The 25,494-nt window shown below is 43.4% G+C and overlaps 1 protein-coding gene across 2 annotated transcripts; it reads left to right on the forward strand.

Annotated features, from left to right (window-relative positions):
• Window positions 1-2,220: 2,220 nt before the first annotated feature.
• On the forward strand, window positions 2,221-25,240 carry ATP6AP2 (ATPase H+ transporting accessory protein 2). Of its 2 annotated transcripts, XM_047844211.1 has the most exons (9): window positions 2,221-2,389; window positions 9,374-9,504; window positions 11,160-11,291; window positions 16,534-16,629; window positions 17,252-17,389; window positions 18,264-18,317; window positions 19,788-19,937; window positions 20,729-20,848; window positions 24,188-25,240. In XM_047844211.1, the coding sequence occupies exons 1-9, from the start codon at window positions 2,350-2,352 to the stop codon at window positions 24,380-24,382; spliced, it is 1,056 nt and encodes a 351-aa protein (XP_047700167.1). In that variant the 5' UTR covers window positions 2,221-2,349; the 3' UTR covers window positions 24,383-25,240. The 2 variants fall into 2 exon arrangements, with proteins under 2 accessions (XP_047700167.1, XP_047700168.1); XM_047844212.1 differs by lacking the exon at window positions 2,221-2,389 and having other exon boundaries at window positions 9,322-9,504.
• Window positions 25,241-25,494: the final 254 nt, after the last annotated feature.

Consider the following 25,494-nt stretch of genomic DNA (forward strand, 5'->3'; position numbering starts at 1 on the left):
TACAATTTTAGTTGATGCAAAGAGAAATGATTCCATCATGCGTAAAAATGAATTTTTAGGGGTGGCAAGGTGGCTCAGTTGGTTAAGTGTCTGACTCTCCGTTTCGGCTCAGGTCATGATCTCACGGTTTCGTGAGTTTGAGCCCTGCATCGGGCTCTGTGCTGATGGTGTGGAGCCTGCTTGGGATTCTCTCTCTTTCTCTTTCTCTCTCTCTCTGCCTCTCCCTCTCTCTCAAAATAAATAAACTTAAAAAAATTTTTTTAATTAATTTTCAAAAAATGATTAAATTCTTATCGATCTTTTTTTTTTTTTTTTTTTTTTCCAAGCCAGTCATTTCAGAGTTGATGCTTTGGAAATTAGCTGCTTTAGACATTTTGAGGAATCTAATAATTTCACATTCCTAATGGAAAAATTTCCCTTCCCCTTTCAGATTTCTTTAAAGTCACTTTTGTGTAAATTCTCCTCTGAAAGAATACAAATTTGAGAGTCAAAAGTTTCCTGAAGTTGAACAAGGAGATTCAGATTCCATTCTATAAATTGAGAGTGGCTTTGGTGAGTATAGTGGGTTCCATAAACTGAAAACCGAGTATTTGGGGAGTGTTCTGATTCCAGTTTTGAGTAGGGCAAGTTTTTCCTGGGGTAGGTCTGCTACCTGAACAACTCCTGGGATCACTGCTTCCAACTCACCTCTTTTTTTTTCCCCCTTCAATTAATCCCAAGAAGAAAATGGAAACGGGAAACTGTAAACAGGGGGGTATTTTACCCCCAACAAGTCTGTCTTGCTTTTGTGCACTTTACAAAGCTCAAACACCTTCGATGGCTCCCCATTTCCTGCAGGTTGATGTTCTTTTATTTAGTTCTTTTATTTAGCATTTAATATTCTCAAAAAACATGTGTGTAATTGAACATTTTAGCTCCATGTTCCCCCGGTTTTTGCTACCTGCCAGAACCTCTTCTTCTCCTGTACTTGCATATTGAAACCACAAACATCTTTCAAGGTCTTGGGCTGGGGCATCCTTTTCTGACCTTAGGTGTTAAACTGTGTCTTTTCCTGCAAAAAAAAAAAAAAAAAAAAAACTAAGCAAAAAAAAAAAAACAACCCTGAAAAGGGGGAAGAATGGATGCAGGCATGATTAGTAGGTCTAGCCCTCACCTAACACTAAGCAAATGGATGAAGGAAATAATATTCTTGTCCCATCACTCCTGGTGACAGGAGGGTCTTAGGAGATAGGGTTGCCAGAATTAGCAAATCAAGATACAGGATGCCCACTCATCTGTGAATTTCAGATAAACAACAACAACAACAAATTTTTTTAAGTAGGCTTCACGCCCCATTGCAGAATCCTAAGTGGGACTTAAACTCACCATCTGAGATCAAGACATGAGCTGATACCAAGAGTCAGAGGCTTAACCACTGAGCCACCCAGGGTCCCCTATGAATACTTAATTTTTTTTAAGTTTATTTATTTTGAGAGAGAGCAAATGGGGGAGAGGCAGAGAGAGAATTTCAAGCAGGCTCCGCACGAGCCCAATGCCAGGCTCAAGCTCACAAAATCATGACTTCAGGACCTGAGCTGAAAGCAAGAGTCGGCACTTAACTGACTGAGCCACCCAAGCGCCCCCCAATACATATATTTTTTTTAAGTATAAGCATGTTCCATGAAATATTCATGACATTTATAATAAAAAGTATTCGTTGTTCATGTGAAATTCAAATTTAACTAGGCGTCTTGTATTTTATCCGGTACTCCTACTTGGAGGGCCGGGGTTCCAAGGCGCCTGGCTTCCTCCCAGCAGGTGCTCAGCATCTGTGCAATTGTTAGAAGGAAATCCAAATCAGCCCGTAGCTTCCACAGCTGCACTCGTAGCGGGGCGGAGCCATGCGACCAGGAAAGACCGGTTGGAGACCGTCACCAGAGATCTGCCAAGGGGTCCGCACCTGGGAGCCAGTCCCACCCCGTGGGCACTTCAGGATCCCTCGACTGGCTCCGTCATCCCCCACATCCCCGACCCCCTGCCCTACCCTCAATCTCGTGACTGGTGGTCACGGGCCGGGGGGCGGAGCTGCTCGACTCTTCAATCGCTGCCTACCATTGGCAGGTCTTCCCATCCATCACGTTAGGCCCCGCCCAAGAGCCTGACGTTCCCCAGCCTACGTCTCTCCCGCAAGCCGCGACGTAGCTGGCGATTGGTGGAGAAAGCGCCAGCCGTCCCAGCGGAGGCGACGACGGGGCGGTCTCAGGCAGTCGGGACGAGCCAGAGAGCGTCACCCCCTCCCGCTGCGGTGGTCGCTCGCGTTCAGCCGGCCGGGTCCGTGCCGCCCTGCACTGCTGCGGCCGCCGCGGAACCATGGCTGTGCTCGTGGTGCTCCTGTCCTTGTTGGCGGCGGGTGAGGACCGGGGCGCGCTCGGGGTGTCCGTGAGCCTCGGGGGTCGGGGGCGGCCTCAGGTGGGCGGCAGCGGGGTGGGTGCCGCAGTGCGGGCAACCGGAGGCGGCCTCGCCCCAGCCGCCTCCCCCTCGACCTTCTCTTCGGACCGACCTGTGGCGGCGCAGTCTGGAGGGCCGCCGGGGCGGAGCCGGGCCGGGCCGTGTGGGGGGCACCTGAGCCGGCCTCCGCCCGCCGCCTCTTCCAGGAAGGCGCGTCCGCTGGTCCTGCCGCGGGTCTTTTCCGGCTCCGGAAGCACGGGGATGCATTTCCCAATTAACTGTGGAACTGCAGCCCTCTGCGAGAAAGGGAAGGCAGACTTCTTAGCTGCCATCAGATGCTGCGTTTCTTGGCATTTTTCTGCCGTCTTCCTTTCTAGCGGTTGTCATCAGTAATTGATGAAATCCCCTCTCTTCCCTTAACGTGTTTCAGGATACAAAAGTTCGAGGTGGAGTAATTGTTTCTATAGGATTCTTTCTAAAGGCAAATTCAGAGTACCTCTCAATAGTTTGTCAGGGTTCTCCATTTTAAGGATTTGGAAACTAAGATGTGAGTCACGTTCTTAGGGTCACATGTCAGGTAAATGGTAGCTTTCAGGGTAGAACCTAGGTTCTCTTGTATTCAGCAAGTCAGCTAATGTTTGGCGTCTTTCTGTGTATCATGGAATTCATTTAATTTTATAGCAGTTCTTAAAGAGGACATCGTCCTCGCTTTACAGGGTGGTCAAGCCTAAATAAATTACCCAACACCATGCAAGTAGTAGGCAGCAAAGCTGGAACTGAACCCACGACAGCTGGCTTCAAAGTGTGGGTCTTTTCCATTATGTGTGTTGTGGTGCAGGTAATGGAAATGCTGCTACTGCGTGGGAATGATGGGGCCTGGGGGCTCAGACAGTGGCAAACAAGAGGCCAAGTTGAGAACAACTTAGAGAAATGGGGCTCTGTTCCCCAGTGTGCCTAAAACCTGTAGGTTAAAAATCTTGGTGAGGTGCTGGGGTGACCCGACCCACTTTTGGAATGGTGGTTTAATTCTGCATGAGGGTATAGACCACTGATATTCTTGAAATCTGTAGGTCTTGGCCATCCCTGGAGGTGTGCTCAGGGTGGTGTGTTGATGATAGCTATACTTATTTTCATACCCCCAAGTTTTAGGGTTGTCTTGTTCCTTTCGTTTCTGCTCCTGGCTCTGGAAAATTCATCCTGATCTATCTGTTACTTTTTTCTTAAGGGTTGTTTATTTCTTTTGAGAGAGAAAGAGTGCGCGTGTGTGCATGAGCGGGAGAGAGGCAGAGAGAGGGAGAGAGCCCAAGGAAGCTCTGTGCTGAGCCCAACACAGGGCTCAGTCTCACGAACCATGAGATCATGACCTGAACTGAAATCGAGTCAGACACTTAATTGACTGAGCCAGCCAGGCACTCCTAGTAAGTTACTTTGAGGGATGTTTTTAATTCAGTTTTTGAAATTAATTCTTTAAAAAAATTTTTTTAATGTTTTAATTTACTTTTGAGAGAGGGCAAGCACGGGAGGGACAGACAGAGGGTGAGACACAGAAACCGAAGCAGGCTCCAGGCTCTGATCAGTCAGCACAGAGCCGGACGTGGGGCTCGAACTCGGGAAGTGCGAGATCATGACCTGAGCTGAAGTCGGCTGCCTAACCGACTGAGCCACCCAGGCACCCACAGTTTTTGAAATTTCAGAATCTTCCCTTTGATACTGGGATTTAACTGAGTGTCTGTTGAAATTCCGTCTTTTTTTTTTTTTTAACGTTTATTTTTGAGAGAAGAAGAGCATGAGTTGGAGAGGGGCAGAGAGAGAGGGAGACACAGAATCCAAAGCAGGCTCTAGTCTCCAAGCTGTCAGCACAGAGCCTGACGCGGGGCTCAGACTCACCAGCGGTGAGATCATGACCTGAGCCAAAGTCGGCGCTCAACTGAGCCATCCAGGCACCCTGAAATTCCATCTTTTAATGTTGTGACTGATACTATTTTGATTCAGTGAAGTTCAGGTGTTTTTTGTTTGTTTTTGGTCTGAGGCAAAGTAATTGCTTCTGTACATGGTTTGAACATGCTTTCCTAACTAGAATAGTCTAGTTCATACAGACTAAGAATCAGATCTTGTCAGCTCTGCATTGCTTGGTCTTGTCATGTGAGGTTAAATTACTATTTTCCACAATGACTAAATGTGATTTAGTGGAAAACATCTTTAAGAGATTGGGCTTCTCTATTTGAGAAAAAATAGAAGTCCTTTAAAATGGTGTTAACTAAACTGGAGAGAGACTAGAGGAAGGGAACTAGGGTTATCAATACCATGTCATGAGGGGTGTTTGAAAAAATTCAGGTGTTTAGCCTGGAGAGGAAAGGCCAAGGGCAAACACGTGGAATTTGAAGGAGTGTCCTGTAGAAGAGGGGTGTGATGTGGTCAGTGATGCCCCAGAGGTCAAAAGTAGGACCTATGTATTATTTTTTTCTGAAAGCTTATTCACTTATTTTGAGGAGGGGAGAGAGCTCAGTTGGGAGAGCGGCAAAGAGAGGGGGAGAGCGAGAATACCAAGCAGGCTCTGCACTTTGAGAGTGGAGCCCGGTGTGGGGCTTGAACTCATGAACTGAGCCGAAACCAAGAGTCAGATGCTTAACTGAGCCACTCAGGGGCCCCTATTTATTTTTTCTCTTACTGATTCCATCCACCGTTCATTGATCACAGCACAGTATGGTGGGAGTTCTAGAGGGAAGGATACTTACCCTCTCTCCCAGAATGGGGAAGCTGAGGGAAATTTCCCTGGGGGGAGAGGGGGGCAAATATGTGAAAGGTTGGGGTGGGGGCAAAAGGCAGTTTAGACAGAAAGGCATGTGTAAGCACGGAGATGTGAGTGCAAAAGAACCAGTAGTTTGGTGGGGCTTGAATGTATAAGAGTTAAGTTGGGGACATCCCAGAAGAAGTAAGTTTGGTGAAGTTCCTTGGGTGTTATGTTTTGGGTTGTCTCCAAAGCTCTGGGCAGCAAGTGAAGGTGATTAAACTGGTGGGTGAATGAGCACACCCTTATTTTGAAAAGGTTCTAGAAAGGCTGGCTCAGAGAATGGTGTGACAGGTCATAAGGCGGCCAGTTCTAGCAAACCCGGTAAGGACCTGGAGTGTGCAAATGGACCTGGAGGGGAAGGGATATATGAGATAAGAAGAAAAAAATCCACAGAATTTGGCAGTTGATTGGCTGTGGTGCTGAGGAAGGATTTAAAGACCTGTTTGAGCAGCTGCATGAAAGGTGGTGTCATCCTTTGAGATAGAGAATACTGAAGGAGCCTGTGAAAAGACGGTCAGTTCAGTTTGGAACCTATTGAGTTTGAAGGGCCCGTGGGACTTAGAAGGAACTGCTCAGCTGACTGTTGGGTCTGTGGGTCTCGGGCTCAAGGGAAGAATCTGGGAGCCATCGGTGTTGTAGTGTTTGCAGCCTGAGGAGTAGCTGGGCTCAGCCAGGGACAGGGATATAGAATAGGAAAGCGGGGAGGGTCAAGAATGGAGCCCTCAGATCTCAAATGAGGGGTCTCTTGGGATGCCAGAAGAGGGTACTAGAACGTCCATTTTAATCTCCTGTGTTGTTGGTTTTTTTTTTAAGTATATCTATTTATTTTGAGAGAGACCGAAACAGCGTGAGCTGGGGAGGGGGAAGAGAAAGAATCCCAAGCAGACGCTCTACTGTCAGAGTTCAGTGCGGGGCTTGAACTCAGGATACCCGGAAATCATGAGGTGAGCTGAAATGGAGAGTTGGACACTTAACCAACTGAGCCACCTAGACTCCCCGTTGTTGTTTTTTTTTTTAATACTAATGGTCCAATATTTCATAGAATGTCCCTCCATTTGAGTTTGATGTTTTCTCATGGTTGAATTGGGAAGAATATTACACAGTTACCTCATCCTCTTAAAAAAATTTCTGTTTTGGGGTTCCTGGGTGGCTCAGTCGACGAAGTGTCCAACTCTTGATTTCGGCTCAGGACATGATCTCACAGTTTGTGAGATTGAGATTTGTGTCAGGCTGTGACCTGACAGTGTGGAGCCTGCTTGGGATTCTCTCTTTCTCCCTCTCTGTCCCTCCCCTGCTCCTGCTCTTTCTCTCTCTCAAATAAACATTTTAAAACATTTCTATTTTTGTGTGTTTTGTAATGTATTATCAATGTATAGTCTGTCCTCACGTGTGTACTTTATGTGTATATTGGGGCTACTTTCAGATTTTGTACTGAAACAGTTGAAATCTAAAAAGTTAGGACATCACTGTTTTAAAGGATGGAAGAGAAAGAGACCAAGTCCCAGAAGGACTGGGGAAAAAAACAGTAGCCCGGACTTCATGAGGGTCAAGGCAGGAAGATTTTTAAGGAGGGAGTTGCTCAGTATCAGGTGCTTTGAGAAGTTAAATGAATTAAGGGCTGAGAATTGTCTTTTGGGTTTGGTGAGTGGTTTCAGTGGCATGGGGGAGTTTAGGTAGTAATGTGAGATGAAGTAGAGAAGCAAATGGTGGTTAATTACTCTTCTAGGATTCTTCCTCTGAAGGGAAGCAGAGGCTGGTAGGCCCAAAGGAGGGTTTTTTGTGGTTGTAATTTTAGAATGGGAGCACTCTAAGTGCATTTTTATGCTGAAATGAAAGAGCCAGTTGAAAAGGGGAAGTTGGTAGTGCAAGGTGTGGCTTTTATTAACTCAGCAACTATTTCTTGAGCACCAATGTGTCCAGCACTGTTCTCCCACTCTTGGGGATATTGTGTGAACAAGACAAACTGAAATCCCTGCCCTCGTGGAGCTTATATTCAGCAGGGCCAGCTTTTTATGCTTACAACCACATAGCCGCCTGACTCCTGATCGGTTGTCTTCCCAGAATAGTGGCGTAATAAACATTGAATGACTAATAGGTGAGCAGATGAAGGTCCCTAAGAAGGCTGAATGCCAGGATAATGTCAGACTCTTGGAGGGACGTCCCTGCCAACATCTGGAGGGAGAGGAGATAAGGCTAGGAGCTGGTGCAGATAAATTTGTGGTAGGGAGAGGAAGCAGGCAGTGGGAGGGATTCCTCGGTTTTCTCTTGAAACTGGAGGTGAGGTTATCTGTTAAGACTGAGTCGGGGTGATAAAGTAAGTTGCAAGAAGCTGGGAAGCTCATTTCAGTTCAGTACAAGGAAGGACTTTTCAGGGGACTGGAATGTTGGCACAGTGGAGATGACTGCTGGCAAATGTAGGGTTTGTAAGTTGAGGTGGTGTCCTCCCTCCCTGGTTATATTCTGGTAGAGTTTCTCAGTCTGGGAGCCACAGCATAAGGTTTTCTAAAGCTCAAGACTTCTGAAGGACTGTTGTACAGGCACAGAAGTGGGGGATCTGTCTACAGTGTTGGGGGCAGGGGCGCCTGGGTGGCTCAGTCGGTTAAGCGTCTGTCCGACTGCAGGTTGTGATCTCATGGTTCGTGAGTTCGAGCCCTGCATCGGGCTCCCTGCTGTCAGTACAGAGCCTGCTTCGGATCCTCTGTCTCCCTCTCTCTCTGCCCCCACCTCCCCCCTACCCTGGTTCTCGCTCTCTCTCAAAAATAAGTAAACATTAAAAAAAAACAACAACAACAACGTTGAGGGGCAAAGTCATTCCGTATAGCTTTCTTTGCCAGGGTTGAGTGATTAGGGTCATATTGTAGAACAGGACTGTCTCCAGACCCAAATATGTGTATGGTACTTGGAAAGTATAGGTCTCTTGCTGCCCCATTTTCCTTAGTGTTTGCAGTAACCACTACTTGAGTGAACCAAGGTGTCCATCAGTTACAGACAGCCATCCCATTCTGCTAATTTTTTTTGCCTGCCTTCGGCTAGAACATTTTGGAAATTCCTGCTCTGGCGGCTGCGCTGAATTGAAACTCATAACTCTTCATGTTGTATCAGCACCATCCTGAGGCCTTTTATTTACTGTCAGTACTGCAACACCAAAACATTTATTGTTGCTTCCAACTTTATTCCCATACCCCATAAGTGATACTTTCCTGAGGTCAAGAGAATAACAGTGATGCTTTATTAAAGTCTAATTTTCTCATACGAGGTAAGCATGGCTAAGATTTGTTTTGGACTTGGAGCTAATCTTTTCATAGGAATCTGAAAGTTTCCATTAGTTACATGTTCTTGTGTAAGCTAGACATCATGGGTTAACACAAAATGGCTGAAGAGGCCGAAGACCTCATCCTTAGCCCCCCGGAGGGCTTATCAAATAGTCCCTTTATTCTCATCCTTCGCCTGTTAATCCCAGGCTCCCTAGCTAGACTAGTGGGCTTTATTATTACAGAATACCTTTCCTCAGCCTCTTGATACACCCATCGGAAATACTCTTTCTTAGACTACTTTGCTTCTGAAGTCTGATGTGTTCATATTCTGTCTGGTTCATATGACGTGTTCATATTCTGACTGCCTCTGCCCAGTGTCTGACAGTCCTTATTTGCTTATGGGATGTAAAGAAAGATCTCCATCCTAAGATAGGCGAACTTGCTAAAGTTTCAGAGTGAAAGACTAGGAATTTTATGAGTTTGCATTTTGAAGACAGGGTTGAGGGCAGACATAATAATAGGGATTTCAAGTTTCTTCCTTTTTAGTCTGTGCCAGGGTTTTGTTTGCATTTTTAAATGCTGGAGAAATGCCATTGATTTCTAATTCTTGCCGAAGTACCACATGCCCCCCTGTTTAAGGGCTACCTGTAGGAAGGCAGGTAGATCATTAGGAGAATCCTGTTTCATAACTGTGCCTCTGTTAGAGCAGAATGTATCGACTTAGGTTCTGAGAGCAGTACTTTGAAAAATAATTTGATGTTTTTGATTCAGTATTTTGTCTAATAATATATAGTATGCTAAGTCAAGAATGGGGAAACATGTTCTATATTTAATAATTTTCAACGTGGGTGCAAAAGATTTATGATGTTGATCATTCATTTATTAATCTGTTTTCTTCCAGGTGTTTTGGGGAACGAGTTTAGTATATTAAGATCACCAGGGTCTGTTGTTTTCCGAGATGGAAATTGGCCTATACCAGGAGAGCGAATCCCAGACGTGGCTGCATTGTCCATGGGCTTCTCTGTTAAAGAAGTATGTGTATTTAAAAAAAAGATATTGGGAGCTAATTCTGAAAGTATTTTTGCTGATTTCTGCTAATAGCCCAAGAAAGCAACAAGCAAACATAGGTATATCGGGTACAGATTAGAGAAGTAAAAAAGCTCATTTGTAGTTGGGGAGATTTAGAGATGTGCTATAAGCTTGCTTATGAAACCCAATCATCATAAGTCATTAACCATGTAATTCTTCAGAGTAGTGGTGTTCTTTGTATATGAGAGAATGCCTCTGTCCAATTCATAGGATGTATAGTTGTACCTATTTTTCAGTACACGATATATTTTTTTATCTTAGTTCGGGCTATTACAAAATGCCATAGACTGGGTGGCGTATAGAAACAACAAACATTTATTTCTCACAGTTCTGAGGGCTAGAAGTCCAAGATCAGGGTGCCAGCCCGGTGGGATTCTTTGTGAGGGCCCTCTTCGAGTTTGCAGACCCCTGGCTTCTTTTCATGTCCTCAGATTGGCGGGGGGAAGCCTATAAGGCACTAACCCCACCATGAGGGCTGCGTCCTCATGACCTAATCAGGTCCCTGAGGTCTGTCCCTAATACTACCACATTGGGGAATAGCTTTCAACCTGAATTTGTGTGTGTGTGTCGGGCGGTGGGGGGGGGAGGGGGGGCACAAACGTTCAGCCTACCGCAGTTTATTATGAATGATAAAATGCATGTGCATCTTGCCTGAGTTTAAGAAGATAGTGTGGTCAGTAGCTGTGGGATAGCCTAGGACCTTGGTTTCCCACAATGAAGCCATAACCTGTTGAGTAACTGGCTGCTTACATGATGTAGTGGAGGGGGCCTAGATCCTGTCAGTGTGAGAGATCTGAAGTTAAGGGCTAGAAGATAGGAGATGCAGTTTGCTCTGTCTTGCTGTCATTATCTCTTCCCACTTCATAAATCTGGTGCTTTTGATGTGGCCTCTAGATATCATCAGTTACTCAAAGGAACTTTCCTCCTAGGTGCTGAGTGCCCTTGAAACCAGAAGCCACGCTTGGGAGCTACTCTCTACTGGGCCTGTGGGTGGAGCCCCTGAGCTCCCTGTGTGGCCGGGACTGGTTGTTTACGTTTAAGGATGAACTTTGTACCTAATTCTTTACAAACTTAAAATCGACTAAAATGGCTGTCAAAATAACCCTTAGAAATAATTATTAGTAAATTAATATGGGTTACTTCCAGCAGGAATTTTTTTTATGAAGAGCTTAGTCTATAGAGAAGACTTTTGGTGATAGTTTTGCTGCGTCCCTGTGAAAGAGAAGCCATGCTGTAGATAAGGGCAAGTGATGATGTGGGGGAAGAAAACGTCCATGTTTATATGAAGAGAATAGTTTGTAATCTGGAATTTGAAAAGTACCTGCATTTTGTTTACTTGTCTGTTTTCTTCCACAAAAGGTGTGAGATGACTGACTTTGTCATCTCAGATCCATAGAAGTGCACGAGCACGAAGGAGCTTGAAATCTGTATCCTCCATTAGATTACAGCTGCTGCCTTAAACGAAACCTTGGCTCTCCCTGTGAATTTTCATTGCCAGTGTCATCCCAGAACCCCTTGGCTCTGCTCAGTAGATGTTACTGAGGAAATGGTTTCTGGACTTAATAATTAAGCACCGTTTCATGCTTTCCAATGTTTAGGACCTTTCTTGGCCAGGACTTGCGGTGGGTAACCTGTTCCATCGTCCTCGGGCTACTGTTCTGGTGTTGGTGAAGGGAGTAGACAAACTCGCTCTACCCCCAGGCAGTGTCATTTCATACCCTCTGGAGAATGTGAGTATTTATTATAAAAAATTAAAGGCATGCATTTTTAATCTTGTCAGCCGTCGTTATGAATTGTGTTCTAAGCACACTTCTCTTGTCTACATTTTCTCGAGCATTGTCTTGTCACTTTCCCTTCCGAATTTTACCTGATTTTTGTGTAAGAAGGAGACTGGAGGCTATTTTGCTGCTTCACTCTTTCCTCCACTGGCTCTTCAGGCAGTATGGCTGGCTGAGCTGTCGTGAGAGACCCTCCTTCCACTGCTGGCACGTAGAAGTCACCAAAATGCTTTTATGTGCGTAACTGAACTTTCAGACAAGGAAGAAATACACCTAGCTGCCAGATAGGAATGGGAAACTCAAACGCCACAGCGGTGAGCAAGAGCTGAAGCTGGAGTTATGTTCCTTGCAGAAAGCCAGGGGCTGTAGAGTGCTGTCTCGTCCTCAGAAGGAGGACTGCTAAAGCCCCAACTGCCCCAGGGCTGCCATAGAGGGGCTGGCTTACCGCTCTCGGTGGTGGGACCCAAAGAGTCTCCCAAGAGAAATCAGAACTACAGGCTTGTGCTGTGCAGAGTGCTGTGCTCCAAATTCCCATGACCCACCGCATATGGAACTTCCACAGCCCGGGGCTGGTTTGGTTAAAAAAAAAAAAAAATTGAAAATGAGTTGAATTTACAAAGCCCTTGCAAGAAAAAAAAATGTCATGAGAGAGTCAGCAGGTGCCACAAACCAAATTAATCCCTAGAGCTACAGATAATTGACCAATCTCAAAGACATTTGAAAATACATACGTTAACATTGTGAAGGAGTTAAAGGAAGGGATACAAACTATGACACAGTTAGATGATGCTTTTGATAGGTGATGCATTCATTGATATTCACTTCTAAATATTTCATAATTTATATTGTGATTTCTTTAACCCATGAGTTATTTAGAAGTGTTTAACGTGTGGGTTCTTTTCAAGTAATTTTTGATTTTTCAGTTTCTAATTTCATGGCATTGTAAGACTGGTCTATATGATGGTTTGGGAGGAATTTTGCAGACTTTCTGTGGTCTAGTATTTCCAAAGCACACGTGACGTTATTACAAAGGGCTATGTACTAGACCGTGAGGCAAATCTCAACAAGTAATAATTAGTATCAAACCACTCTCTCTGACCACAGTGCACTTAAATCTGAAAACCACAAAACGATACCTTAAAAATGTATTTGGAGGGCATCTGGGTGGCTCAGTCAGTTAAGCGTCCAGCTCTCGGTTTTGGCTCAGGTCATGATCTCATGGTTCGTGAGTTTAAGCCCCGCATCAGGCTCCACGCTGGCACTGTAGAGCCTGCTTGGGATTCTCTCTCTTGCCCTCTCTACCCCTCCCCCACTCATGCGCTCACTCGCTCTCTCTCAAAATACTAAAAAAAAATGTATTTGGAAGGGTAGGGGGGATGAAGGAAATAGGTAAAGGGGATGAAGAGGTACAAACTTACAGTTATGAAACACGTCATAAGGATGTGAGGTAAAGCAGAGGGAATACAGTCAATAATATTGTAATAACTTTGGTGACAGATGGTAACTAGACTTACCATAGTGATCGTTTCCTAATGCATATAAATGTCAAATCACTGTACACCTGCAAACGAGTATGGCGTGTCGACTACGGTTCAGTAAGAAATAATAAATAAATGAAAATGTATTTGGAAGTGATAAAAACAAAATAGATGACTCCTCAGGTTTAAAGCACACTGAAAATCATATAAGCTGTCACAGAAAAGACATTGTCATTACAAAGGAATGAGAGTAGAAAGATAGCAGATTTCCTATTGCCATTAGGGACTAGAAGAGCAAAACCGAAAAGCAGTAATTGTCTAGTATAAGGCTAGGCTGAGAATATTGTGTAATCATCATAATAATGAAATGATATGGATCCATTGAAAGTTATGACTGTTGGGAGGGTGAAGATAGAGAAATGGAGTGCATGTATGGGGCTGTGTGGTTGGAGACGTGGGAGAGGTAAATCCTCATTTTCTTTCTTTCTTTTTTTTATTTTATTTTATTTTACTTTATTTTATTTTATGTTTGAGAGAGAGAGAGAGAGAGAGACAGAGCATGAGTAGAGGAGGGGCCGAGAGAGGGAGACACAGAATCTGAAGCAGGCCACAGGCCCCAGGCTCCCAGCTGTCAGCACAGAGCCCGACGCGGGGCTCAAACTCACGAACGATGAGATCATGACCTGAGCTGAAGTCGGACACTTAACAGACTGAGCCACCCTGGCACCCCTAAACTTTGTATATGGTTTTCTATATATCTCTTGAAAAAAAATTTCTTAAGTCGACAGGAAAAGTTAGTTGGAATAGATGTGCTCCCAAATAATTCATGAGTTGAAGAGAGAATCACAGTGGGAGTTTTGAAATTATTTGGAACTAAATACCAGTGAATGTACCGTATATTAAAAAATAGTGGGGTGCAGCTAAAGTGATAAGGAAAATTTATAGCCGTAAATGCTACATGTTAGTTTAAACGATTGGAAATCAATGAGCTAAAAAACCAGAAGAATCTCAGCACAAATGGAAGAAAGGGAACAATAAAAATCAAAAGGCAGATTTAGGGGCACGTGGGTGGCTCAGTCGGTTAAGCATCCAACTCTTGATCTCCACTCAGATCTTGATCTCAGGGCTGTGAGTTTGAGCCTCGCATTGGGCTCCACACTAGGCATGGAGCCTATTAAAAAAAGGCAGGGGTGCCTGGGTGGCTCAGTCAGTTAAGAGTCCAACTTCAGTTCAGGTCATTATCTTGTGGTTTGTGAGTTCAAGCCTGATTCGGGCTCTGTGCTAAAAGCTCAGAGCCTGGATCCTGCTTCAGATTCTGTGTCTGTCTCTCTCTCTGTCCCCTCCCCATTCATGCCCTGTCTCTGTCTCTCTCTCTCAAAAATAAACATTAAAAAAGAGGCAGATTTTAAAAAGGTTTTAATCATAGTAAGATTATTAAGTATGCAATTTCTGTGAAAATCATTGTGGAAGATCCTTTTAAAATAAATATATAGGGGTGCCTGGGTGGCTCGGTTGAGCATCCAACTTTTGATTTCAGCTCAGGTCATGATCTTGTTGTGGGAATCAAGCCAGCATTGGGCTCTGTGCTGACAGCATGGAGCCTGCTTGGGATTCTTACTTGCCCTCTTCCTCTCCCCCATCCCCCCATTCATACCTCTCTCTCTCTCTCTCTCTCTCTCTCTCTCTCTCTCTCTCTGTCTATCTCATAGTAAGTAAATGGTAAAACATTTTTTTTTAATGTTTATTTATTTTTGAGAGAAAGAGCGTGAGGGAGGGAGGGAGACACAGAATCCAAATCAGGCTCCAGGCTCCGAGCTGTCAGCACAGAGTCCAACACGGGCTCGAACTCACAAGTAGTGAGATCATGACCTGAGCTGAAGTCGAACACTTAACCAAGTGAGCCACCCAGGTGCCCCTAAATAAGTAAACTTAAAAAAAATTATTAAATATCCAAAATGCTACTAAGAATTTAAATCACATACAATCTGAAACTCAACATTTTTAACAGACCAGCCTCATTTTACATGAGTAGAAGCTGTAAAAAGAGCTCATGTTATTGCCTGACCCTGACTGACTGCTCCTAATACTTTTCCTGGCAGTAGGTGGTGAATGAAATCCAAGGCTCAGAGGACAAAACCTGCAAAAGCAGAATGTCTTAGAATTCCCCTTAATGAAGCTTCTACTTGATTAGCCAGCTGTTCTCATTAGAATGTCAAGTCTAAAGATACAGGAATTTCATTTTCTCCGGGACAAACACACACATCCTTCTAATACAGTGGAAGAAAACGAGCCAGATTTTAAGCAGCTGAGCCTTTTCCTTTCTGAGCTTAGTGGTCTGTGTGATTTTCCCTTTACAGTTTGGCTCTTATCTGACTCTAGCTTCTCCAATTTGATTGCTAAGGATATGTTACCTTTAATCTGGCACTTTCCTGACACAAGTGCCATTTGACAAGGTGGAATGAGGCTGGAGAGTGTGTCACGTCTCCTGTGTTCCCTCCAGAGCCTGAGGTGAACTGTGTGACTGCAAGAGGAGAGCACTCGGGGCCGCCTCGGGCACCATGACAGTGTGCATTTGCAAGTGTGACTTCCTCCTTCTTCAGTGTCTCCAGAACTTATTTTAAGAGAATTTTGCGAAGAATTAGTACACAGCTTGAGTGAGGAAAAGTTGGTTTTATTTTACAGTATCATGAAATTGATCAATTTCATTTTGATGCTGGGATTTCATCTAAGATTTATTAATCATATTTCTTTCTGCCTGTATACCATGTTAGCAAAGGGAATTACCGGAAAACAATCACTGTAAGAAATCTCCATTAAAAACAAAAATGCTATTATAGTGCTGTTTGACTATAGTAATATTGAGGATAGCATAATTTTTTGAGGGGAAATGTTACTGTAACTTATTTTTAAAAATAACGTGGGGTTAAAAAATTTATGCGGATGGAAGTCAATTTTGGTTACCCTTGGGCGTGGAGAGAGTGGATGGGGAGGCTTCTAGGGCTCTGATAGCGTTCTGTCTTGATCTGCCTGGGCTTTATGAGCATATCCATTTGTAAATATTCCTCGAGCTGTTACCCCAAGATTTGTGCACTATTACATGTATGTTATACTTTTAGTAAAAACAATTTCAAGAAAAAAGTAGATTTTGCTACAATTGGTTCTTTTAATTTGATGTGGTCCCAAGATAGAGGCTTCAAAATTCTTATGACATACTTTATGCCTTGTCTGAGTCTTCATTCTATCTGGAGATGAACCCTAAATTCAGCATTTTAAAAATTTTGAAATGGAAAATGAAGTCTAGTTCTCTTTCAATTAAATTCTTCTGACCTCCTCTTACATACAAGTTAATACCTTTTAGTAGAATATACATTCATTGTGACACACTTAATCCATATTGAAGCCAAATTACTTCCTGCTTAAAATACATGACCTATGACCAGAAAATGATAGTTTGTGCAAGAGTGTTGTGTCCTTCATGTTGGCAAGTTATTTCCCATTAAGGCTTATTGGGAGATACATACTCCTGGCCCACTAAGGGCTGTTTTGTCTGCACCCTCAAAAGGCTGTTTATGTTTCGAAATGATGGGGGTCTTTTGAATTTACATAGGAAATGATGGGGTTTTTGTTTGTTTTCTTTTAAGGCTCTTTTGTTGCTGAATGATTTTTCTTACCCCTTGGGTTCCAATGATAATTGAGGTCTTACTCTTAAATTTCAGGCAGTTCCTTTTAGCCTTGACAGCGTTGCAAATTCCATTCACTCCTTATTTTCTGAAGAAACTCCGGTAGTTTTGCAGTTGGCTCCCAGTGAGGAGGTAAGTGATACAGTTTTTACTGAAGATGCTTTAAAAACTAAGCTTCCTTGGGGCGTCCGGATAGCTCAGCCGGTTAAGCCTCCAACTTTGGCTCAGATCGTGATCTCACAGTCCCGTGAGTTCAGGCCCTGCATCGGGCTCTGTGCTGACAGCTTAGAGCCTGGAGCCTTACTTCAGATTCTGTGTCTCCCTCTCTCTGCCCCTCCCCTGCTCGTACCTTGTCTCTCTCTCTCTCTTTCTCTCAAAAATAAATAAATGTTTAAAAAAATTATTTTAATAAGTTTCCTTATGTAATGAAAATTTAAAACTACTTTTATGGAGGTGCCTGGGTGGCCCAGTCGGTTTAGCGTCCATTTTGGTTCAAGTCACGTTCTCATGATTCATGGGATCGAGCCCCGTGTTGGGTTCCATGCTGACAGTATAGAGCCTGCTTGAGATTCTCCCTCTCTCTGCCCCTCCCATACACACGCTTTCTAAATAAATTTTTAAAAACCTACTTTTATGAAAGATTGTATATGCTCTGTATATATATAGTATATATAACCTATATTCTATTTTGTATTTACTTTGTATATTAGAATTAATCTGCCGACTGTAACAAAAGTTTGGATTCTTCTTGCAGAGAGTGTATATGGTGGGGAAGGCGAACTCGGTTTTTGAAGACCTCTCAGTAACATTACGACAGCTCCGCAATCGCCTGTTTCAAGAAAACTCTGTTCTCAATTCACTTCCCCTCAATTCTCTGAGTAGGAACAATGAAGTAAGTGGTGCTGTCACTGAATGAATAAATATCATTACTAATTTCCCATTCCTTATGCTCTCTGACATGAGAGCAAACTTGCAATTTTAGGAAATGACAAGTTTTACAAATTGACTGCTGGAGTAGATTCTTTTTTTCCTTTAGTGTAATTTTTAAACGAATCTCCTGACTAGACAGACTCTTTTTTGTGAGTTGAGCAAATGAGTATTGCGTTCTCGTGCGAGGGCTGCCACCAGTGAATGCAGACGACCAGAAGTCACACAAACCACCCGATGGGTGGAGCTGTGTTGATCTGGTTACGTAGAGGCCGATACTCGTTACTGCCATTTCTGACGCGTTGCCTCCTCTTCCTGATTCTCAGCAATACAGTGGAGGGAGGCACTCACTCTTCACTCCCATCAGCCTCAGCACGCGGCATGCCACCTCTGTGGCAGCCTCCCCTCTTCACCTCCCGTGGCTGAGCAGGGCCACCATCTTTTCTGCTCTGCTGCGGAACATGTTCAAGGAAGCGGAGCAGGCGGGGCCGCTGGCGGGATCTCACTGCAGCGGGATCTCACTGCAGCGTGTCAGAGTATTGTGATGCCCTGAGGGAAGGCCCCTTGAGACTTTGGATGCTTTATCGTGCCTTTATCAGAAACACAGCTGTTGAGTGGTAGTCCCTGCGCTGGGAATGACCATCACCTTTTTTTTAGGAAATAATGTTTTTATGTGCATTTTCAATTGAAGTGAACCTGCCAAATGGAGGACATTTGTTGCATGAAGTCACTTACTGTGCTTAACATTTGTAGTATCTTGTTCCTTATGTGATGAATGGCAAAACGCAGATCTCTGGTGCAGATTTAAAATAATGCTTATTTCCTTTGGTTCTCTGCAGGTCGATCTGCTCTTTCTTTCTGAATTGCAAGTGCTACACGATATTTCAAGTTTGGTAAGTAGGTTACTCTCGTATTTCAGTTTCATTTATTTTGGTTCCAAAAGACATTTCCTGAGAATCCTTGAATGATAGTGAAACCAACTGAAGTTTGATTAAGTATGCCCTAGAGTTATGATAGCACGAAAATTGAGAAATCAGTGGTGTTGGGAATTTTGAACTCCTCTCTTGTTACAGTGAAATTATTTTGCATTTTTGCTTTTGGGAGAGACAGGGAGTGTATCTTCTAAGGACACAGGCCTGGGAGTAAGGCCACCCTCACTGTAGTCCTGACGGGGCTGTTGATTTCTTGAGAGACATTAAGACCCGATTCCTCTATCTTTATCTTTGGGTCCAAAATAGAAATAACAGGGGTGCCTGGATGACTCCGTTGTTGAGCATCTGACTCTTGATTTTGGCTCGGGTCATGATCTCACCATCATGGGGTTGGGCTCTGCACTGAGCGTGGAGCTTGCTTAGGAATCTCTCCCCGCTCTCTTGCTTGTGCATGCACGTGCTTTATCTAAAATAAAATTTAAAAAACAAATAGAAACAACAGTTTGGACTAATAATGCTGTCACAAGGAAGGAAATAAATATCCCTGCAGTATATTGTGTGTGTGTGTATGTGTGTGTGTGTGTGTGTGTGTGTGAGTGATTTTTTTTTAAATACTTTTGAAATTTATTTATTTTGAGAGAGAGTGAGCAAGCAGGGGAGGGGCAAAAAGAGAGAATCCCAAGCAGGCTCTGCACTGCTAGCGCAGAGCCCGATGAGGGGCTCAGACTCAACGAATTGTAAAATCACGACCTGAACCAAAATCAAGAGCTGGACGCTTAACTGACTGAGCCACCCAGGCTCCCCTGTGTGAATAATTTCGAAAAGATCCTCCTGTTACTGAAATAAGAAAACTTACCTGTATACTGTCTTCTGAATTTATTGCCCAAAGTTTTCAGCAGGTTGGTTTGGGGAGTCTAGAGGTGTATTGCTAGGGGTCAGCCCAGGTGGTCTAGGAGGGCATCTGGGAGGTATCTGCCCTCTGAGCACTGATGGCTCATGCTCTCTTGGGATCGAACTGGTCCAACTATCTGTTCTTTCATACACCGGCTCATATCTAAGGTTTTTTTATTTCAAGTTAGCTCTGCGTAGGCCCGATGTGGGGCTCCAACTCCCAACCCTGCGATCAAGCACTGCATGCTTTACTGACTGAGCTAGCCAGAACATTCCCTCCTATCTGAGGTTTTTTAACTAAGGAGTTTTTTTAAAGAGCTTTTATTAAATGTTCAAGGAGTCTTAAAACTGCTCTTAAAAATGAGATTTGTGTTGGGTTTCTCGGAAACTCCCATTTCAACTGATTCTGTCTGCCACCGTTTTAGTAGACTGTGTGTTGTGGCACACTGGTATGGTTCTGTTCAGCCTAGTCAGGTATAAAACTTCAAGTGGCTGTGTCTGACATTACTTTATCCACTTCCTTTTGTTTGTTCTCCTAAGTTGTCTCGACATAAGCATCTAGCCAAGGATCATTCTCCTGATTTATATTCGCTGGAGCTGGCAGGTCTGGATGAAATTGGGAAACATTATGGGGAAGACTCTGAACAATTCAGAGATGCTTCGAAGATTCTTGTCGATGCTCTGCAAAAGGTAAATTACTGAGCAGTTAGAGTGTGACCATTTCACTTTTAGCCTCTCAGTGGAAAAATCCATTTAGTGAAGTACCATTAATTGAAGTTTCTCCTTCTTGGAGGACCCCTCATTTTCATGTCCCAGGGTACAGTGGGTCAGAGGTGTGCGCCAGGAGGTCTCTCTCTAATGTTGGCAGATCACTAACTCCAGCACAGTACTTTTTTCTTTTTTTATTGTGGTGAAATACGCACAAGATCTGCCATTTGGACCATTTTTAAGTGTCCGTTTCTGTAGCATTAAATACGTTTACATTGTTGTGCAACTGTTACCACTGTCCACTGCCAGAACTTTCTTCTTCCCTAACTGAAACTCTGTCCCCATTAGCCCTATGGAAATCATCGAAGGAGAGCACTTAGCACAATCCCAGACACTGAGTAGATGTGTGGTACATGTGTAATAAATGCTAGTTTTTCTCTGCCCTTGGAGTTGCTCCCCTGCAAGTCTTCGGTGAGTTAAGCTTTCTAGGTGTTTGTGATGAACCAGAGACCACTTAGGAAGATTTTCATTTCCCTTTCCCACTTCCCTTCCCCCAATTTACATGCCAACAACTTGTCTCTTCTTAATTTCATTTTGAACATTTGAATATATGTTGAAGGTGAACTTTTCTGAATATTTTAACATAATCAAACCTTTAAGACATAGTGTATTTCATTAGCCAATAGGCAGATGTTCTTGTAGGTGCACAGGGCTTTAAAATTATTTTAATAAATACATGTTTGTGATTCATAGTGATGTCAGTACCTCTTCAGTTTGCAGATGACATGTATAACCTTTACGGTGGGAATGCTGTGGTAGAGTTAGTGACCGTCAGATCATTTGACACATCTCTTGTGAGGAAGACAAGGACTATTCTTGAGGCAAAACAAGAGGTGAGTACATTTTTAGCTCCTGTTTTAAAACTATAAAGTTAAAACCCACAAAGTCCTAGATCACCTGTGGGAGACATGGAAGAACAGTCAGGAAATCTGAAAAACGATTTAAATGAAAACACAGGTTGCTTATTCACATAGACATACGTGTTTTGCCAGGATTTGGGGGTTGTAATCAGATAGAGCAAGAATTTGAGTTCGGGACAAATGTGTCAAAGCAAGGAGTGGCAGGATTCAGCACGTGGAGTCTGCTTTTCCAGGAGGTATGCCATCTGTGTGGCATAGTCCCTCATTTGCTACGATCTGCTCTGTATACTCCTGGTAGTGTACCACAAGTTTTTGGCCTGGATCTTGCTTTAAGCATTTAGAGGGTCCTGCGCAAGAGTGCCAGCCATAGCAAAACACGTGCTTTACATGTTATACATGCACCTATACGAGAGTAGCATCACGGATACTCCTGAATGTCGTGTGGCCGTTATTAACGGTTGGCTTCATAGCGTGGAGCAATTAGCTACCCCGTCATTTGTAGACACTCCCTTTTGGACCCATTTGCAGCCGCCACCGTGCTCAGTTTTACTGAGTGCGGTGTGGCACTTAAAGATGGTCAGAGGTAATGCCTGTTCAAGGTAAGCTAGAGGTGCCTGGTTTGAGGTGGTTTCATTCTGTAATTGGAGTTGGAGGACCTGATTTAAGACAGCATGGCAAGCTAGACAATCCAATTTTTCCACTGCAGGGCACTTAGAAATACTCATAAAACATAAACAGCTTTTTGAGTGCACAGCTTAGCTCTCAAGACAGGGAAATTGTTAAGGAGCAAATAAAGAAGAGGTACTTGGAAACTAGTAAGCAGGCTACCCTAGGCACATTTCCAGTTGGGCTACCAGGAGACTGGAAACAAGGCCCTTGGCTCCCTGAAAGGGTGGGGTTTGAAACTGACCCCTCCATATAAAACTGTGAGACTCTGTCAGGGCTCTGCTCTTAGGGAGAGGGTAGACCAGAAAACCGTCATCTGCCCACCAGCAGGAGACAGAAGGGCAGCTTGGGCCCTATGTAGTCGGGGTATATTTGGGGATGGAAATGTCTCTTAGGGAATTCTTAACCACAGGACCACCTTCCTGTTGGTGTGCGGCTCAAATTTCTATTACCTGCAAGTTCCAGAAAGCCCCAGGCCAAGAAATTAATACAAACCCTGGTCCCAGGCTGGTAAAGACCCGCGGTGCCCAGCAGGAGTCTGTGTAAAACCTCCAGTAGGACATTCCCTCCCCACGAGCCACAGTGGAGGGGGCGTCCCCAGATGTGAACTCAGAACACCATAAAGCAGGTGGAGCCAGTCCACCGTGAGTGCAAGGCAGCTACCAAAGCGTCCGTTAGACCACCAAAAACCTCAGAAGAATATGGGTATAGGCTACAGAACAATTTAAAGAAATAAAGGAGTCAAGAAAAAAGAACTTTAAGTTTGTTTATTTTTAGAGAGAGAGGGAGAGAGAATCCCAAGCAGGCTCCACACTGCAGAGCCCGATGTGGGGCTCAAACTCACAAACTGTGAGATCATGACCCGAGCCACCCAGGCACCCCACAGGACACTGTTTTTAAAGGAAGATTTGAATGTAACCAGAGACTTTAAATACTAGATTCTTTCAACATTGTCCACGTCAGGCCCGCTAGTTTTATGTGAAGCAGTTCCAAAGAGAAGTGTGCCAGTTTGAAGAAGGTACCCTTGTTTAGGGAGTTTGACAAACCAGTTTTGTAGAGGTGAATTGGCTCTGAGGTGTTAGGCTGAATTTATAATGGATAAAGTGGGTTTATTAGGAAGTAGTTTCTGAAATTATGCACGTGGTGAGGAGCAAGAACCAGGTGGTGGTTGTTGGATTTTCTTTACCTACAAGGTTGTGAATTAACATTCTACATATGTAACCTGAATTTTTAAAGTTTCCTATCTGTTAATACTAATAGACGAAACCACTTTGAGATGGGAGACTGGTACCAAACATTCCTGGGAATAAACACCATTCTGCCCAGACCCGTGGTCTGTGTCCAGCGTCTGCCCCTCAACTCTGTGCTGACAGTCTTGCCAACCTCACTGGAAATGAGGCCTTGAGCTTGAGGCTCTTTTTACGGTCATGGGAACGTTCTACAATTCGATTGTGGTGATGACTGTGCATGATGATCTCTGTGAATATATGAAGATGCAGGGAGATGTACACAGGGATAGGGAACCCATTTACCCCGAAAAAAGAAAGGTCTTCGAGGGTGAAATCCCTTAACGTTTGCCTCCTCTCTAGGCTCCCCCCATGTGTGTGTGCCCACCCTCTCTCCCCCGACGGAAATCACTAGCTTGCTTTCTTAGTTTGAAGTGTTTAAGGAAACGTTTGCGTGCTTACAGCACACCAGGTGCTGGGTCTGTGGGGCTACAATCTCTTCTCTCTCGAGACAAACCTGGTCCTGTCACTCACTTCCTGCTTGAAACGGGTCAGTGCCTCTTCCTTGCCCATAGGCTCCAGGCCAGATTCTCCATACTTTCCCTCGAGCCACATCTGCGGTTTCCCTCCTTTTGTTCTCTAGTCAGAATGAACTGTTTCCCAAACGGTGCCTTTGCACAGGCCTGGAATAGAGTCCACCTCCACCAAGCCCCAGCTGGATGAACATGCGCACAAACATGTAATGTGTGTGGTGCTAGTTAAGGAAAAACATTTTAATACTGTATAAAGCGGAAGGGAATATTTGTTCCTAGGAACCTCGTCTTCTCTCTCTACCCTCCCCATCTACAGGTAATTGCTGCCCTGATACGTTAATCATGCCCTTGTTTCTTTACGGTTTGACCACTTAATGGATTTATCCTTAAGCAGTGTTGTTTGGTTTTGCCTGTATTTGAATTTTACATAAATGGAATCACACTATCTGTATTTTGCTGTATCGTTTGCTGCTCATTCTTGTTTCCAAGGGTCACACAGGCTGTAGTTCAGTCTTCCCTGCTGTGGGTTCCGTCGTGTGGATGTGCCGCATTTTCCGTGCTGTTAATGGATGTCCTTGTGCGTGTCTCTTGGTACATGCAGCAGTGGTTCTTAGGGTGTGGACTTGCCAGATCATGGGATATTCACACTTTCAAGGTTACTGGTGTTGCCCCATTTTCTCAAGCAGTTGGACTGGTTTATACTTCCACTGACCATGTGCTTACCTTTTCTGGGAAAGCTCCCCTTCTTGGTTCCTCCTAGTATAAGCATGTCTTGATTCCACCTAGAAATAAGTGATCATCAGATAAATGAATCATAGCTACCAAACTGGGATAATTTCCTATCTTAAAATTCTTCCCTTTTGATATCTTTCTTTTCTTCATTGTAGAGGAACCCACCAAGCCCCTATAATCTTGCATATAAGTATAACCTTGAGTATTCAGTGGTTTTCAACATGGTACTTTGGATAATGATCGCCTTGGCCTTGGCTGTGATTGTCACCTCTTACAATATCTGGAACATGGATCCTGGATATGACAGCATTATTTATAGGATGACAAACCAGAAGATTCGAATGGATTGAACTCTCCTTATGCCAGACTTAGAAAAGGGGTTTGGAAATTGGCTGTTTTGTTAAATCTTTTAGTGTAGTTGAAAGTAGATGGTATACTTTAAATTTATAAAAAAAAATTTTTTTGTTCTGTGTGCCTGTGATGTTCTTTTAAAGTGAATTATAATATTGATGTGAACTGATTTGTGTGATTAGATTCCATAATATGCTCAAATATGATATAACCATTTAATATAATTTCATTCCATTTAACATTTGGAAATGTGCACTGAAATAAATGTAAAACATTTAGAATAGCTTGTGTTATTTATGTTGGGAAAATGCACTGAATTAGAGAAACTTATGAGTGTTTAATAACTTCCTTACACAGGATAGGTGAAAATATTTCAGTTGTTACATCCTATGAACTATGTGTAAATGTCTTAATTTGATGTAAATATCTCTGCAACAAGATAGAAACTTTTTAACTTCAAGTAGCCCTAAACTATAAGAGTGCTTCTTACACAGTTACTTAGATTGGGCACTGTATCTGATTGACAGAGGATAGCTGTTTTTTAACCTCTCCTGAAAGTTGGGTGATGCAGGTCATGGTGTGGGTGTTAAAAAATACTACACTGATCTAAAAAGAAACTAGCTTTGTGGAGTTATAGCTACCTATAATTATACCCACAAAAACCAATATTTGGGGGACATCTTGGGGCTTGAATACAAAATCTTTTAGTAACTTTTCCCCCTGTGTGAGTTACTGTTAATGGTTTGTGGTACAACGTCATTCTCTGGAATATTAAGTGGAAGGAGATGCTCCCTACTTTTCATGCAGAAGTGGACCAATGTCTATAAAGAGTGACAAATAAAGTTAATGATTCCAAATTTGTGTCATTTCAATACTAAATCTATTTTGTATTGTAAAAGCCGAACTAAACAGGGTTTTAATCAGAATTGGCAGTTTTGTTATACAAACGGTTTCGTTTTTTGTTTTTTTTTTTTTTTTTACATTTGTTTATTCTCGCTGTCTCAGATTTGGTATCAAGACAAGGAAGACATCTGAATTACCATTCTTGTTACTGAATTTATACAGAATATGTGGTGAATTCATACTAGAGGTAGGAAAAGCTTAAATTTCC

The sequence above is a fragment of the Prionailurus viverrinus genome, chromosome X (assembly GCF_022837055.1).
Source record: "Prionailurus viverrinus isolate Anna chromosome X, UM_Priviv_1.0, whole genome shotgun sequence".
NCBI lineage: Eukaryota > Metazoa > Chordata > Mammalia > Carnivora > Felidae > Prionailurus > Prionailurus viverrinus.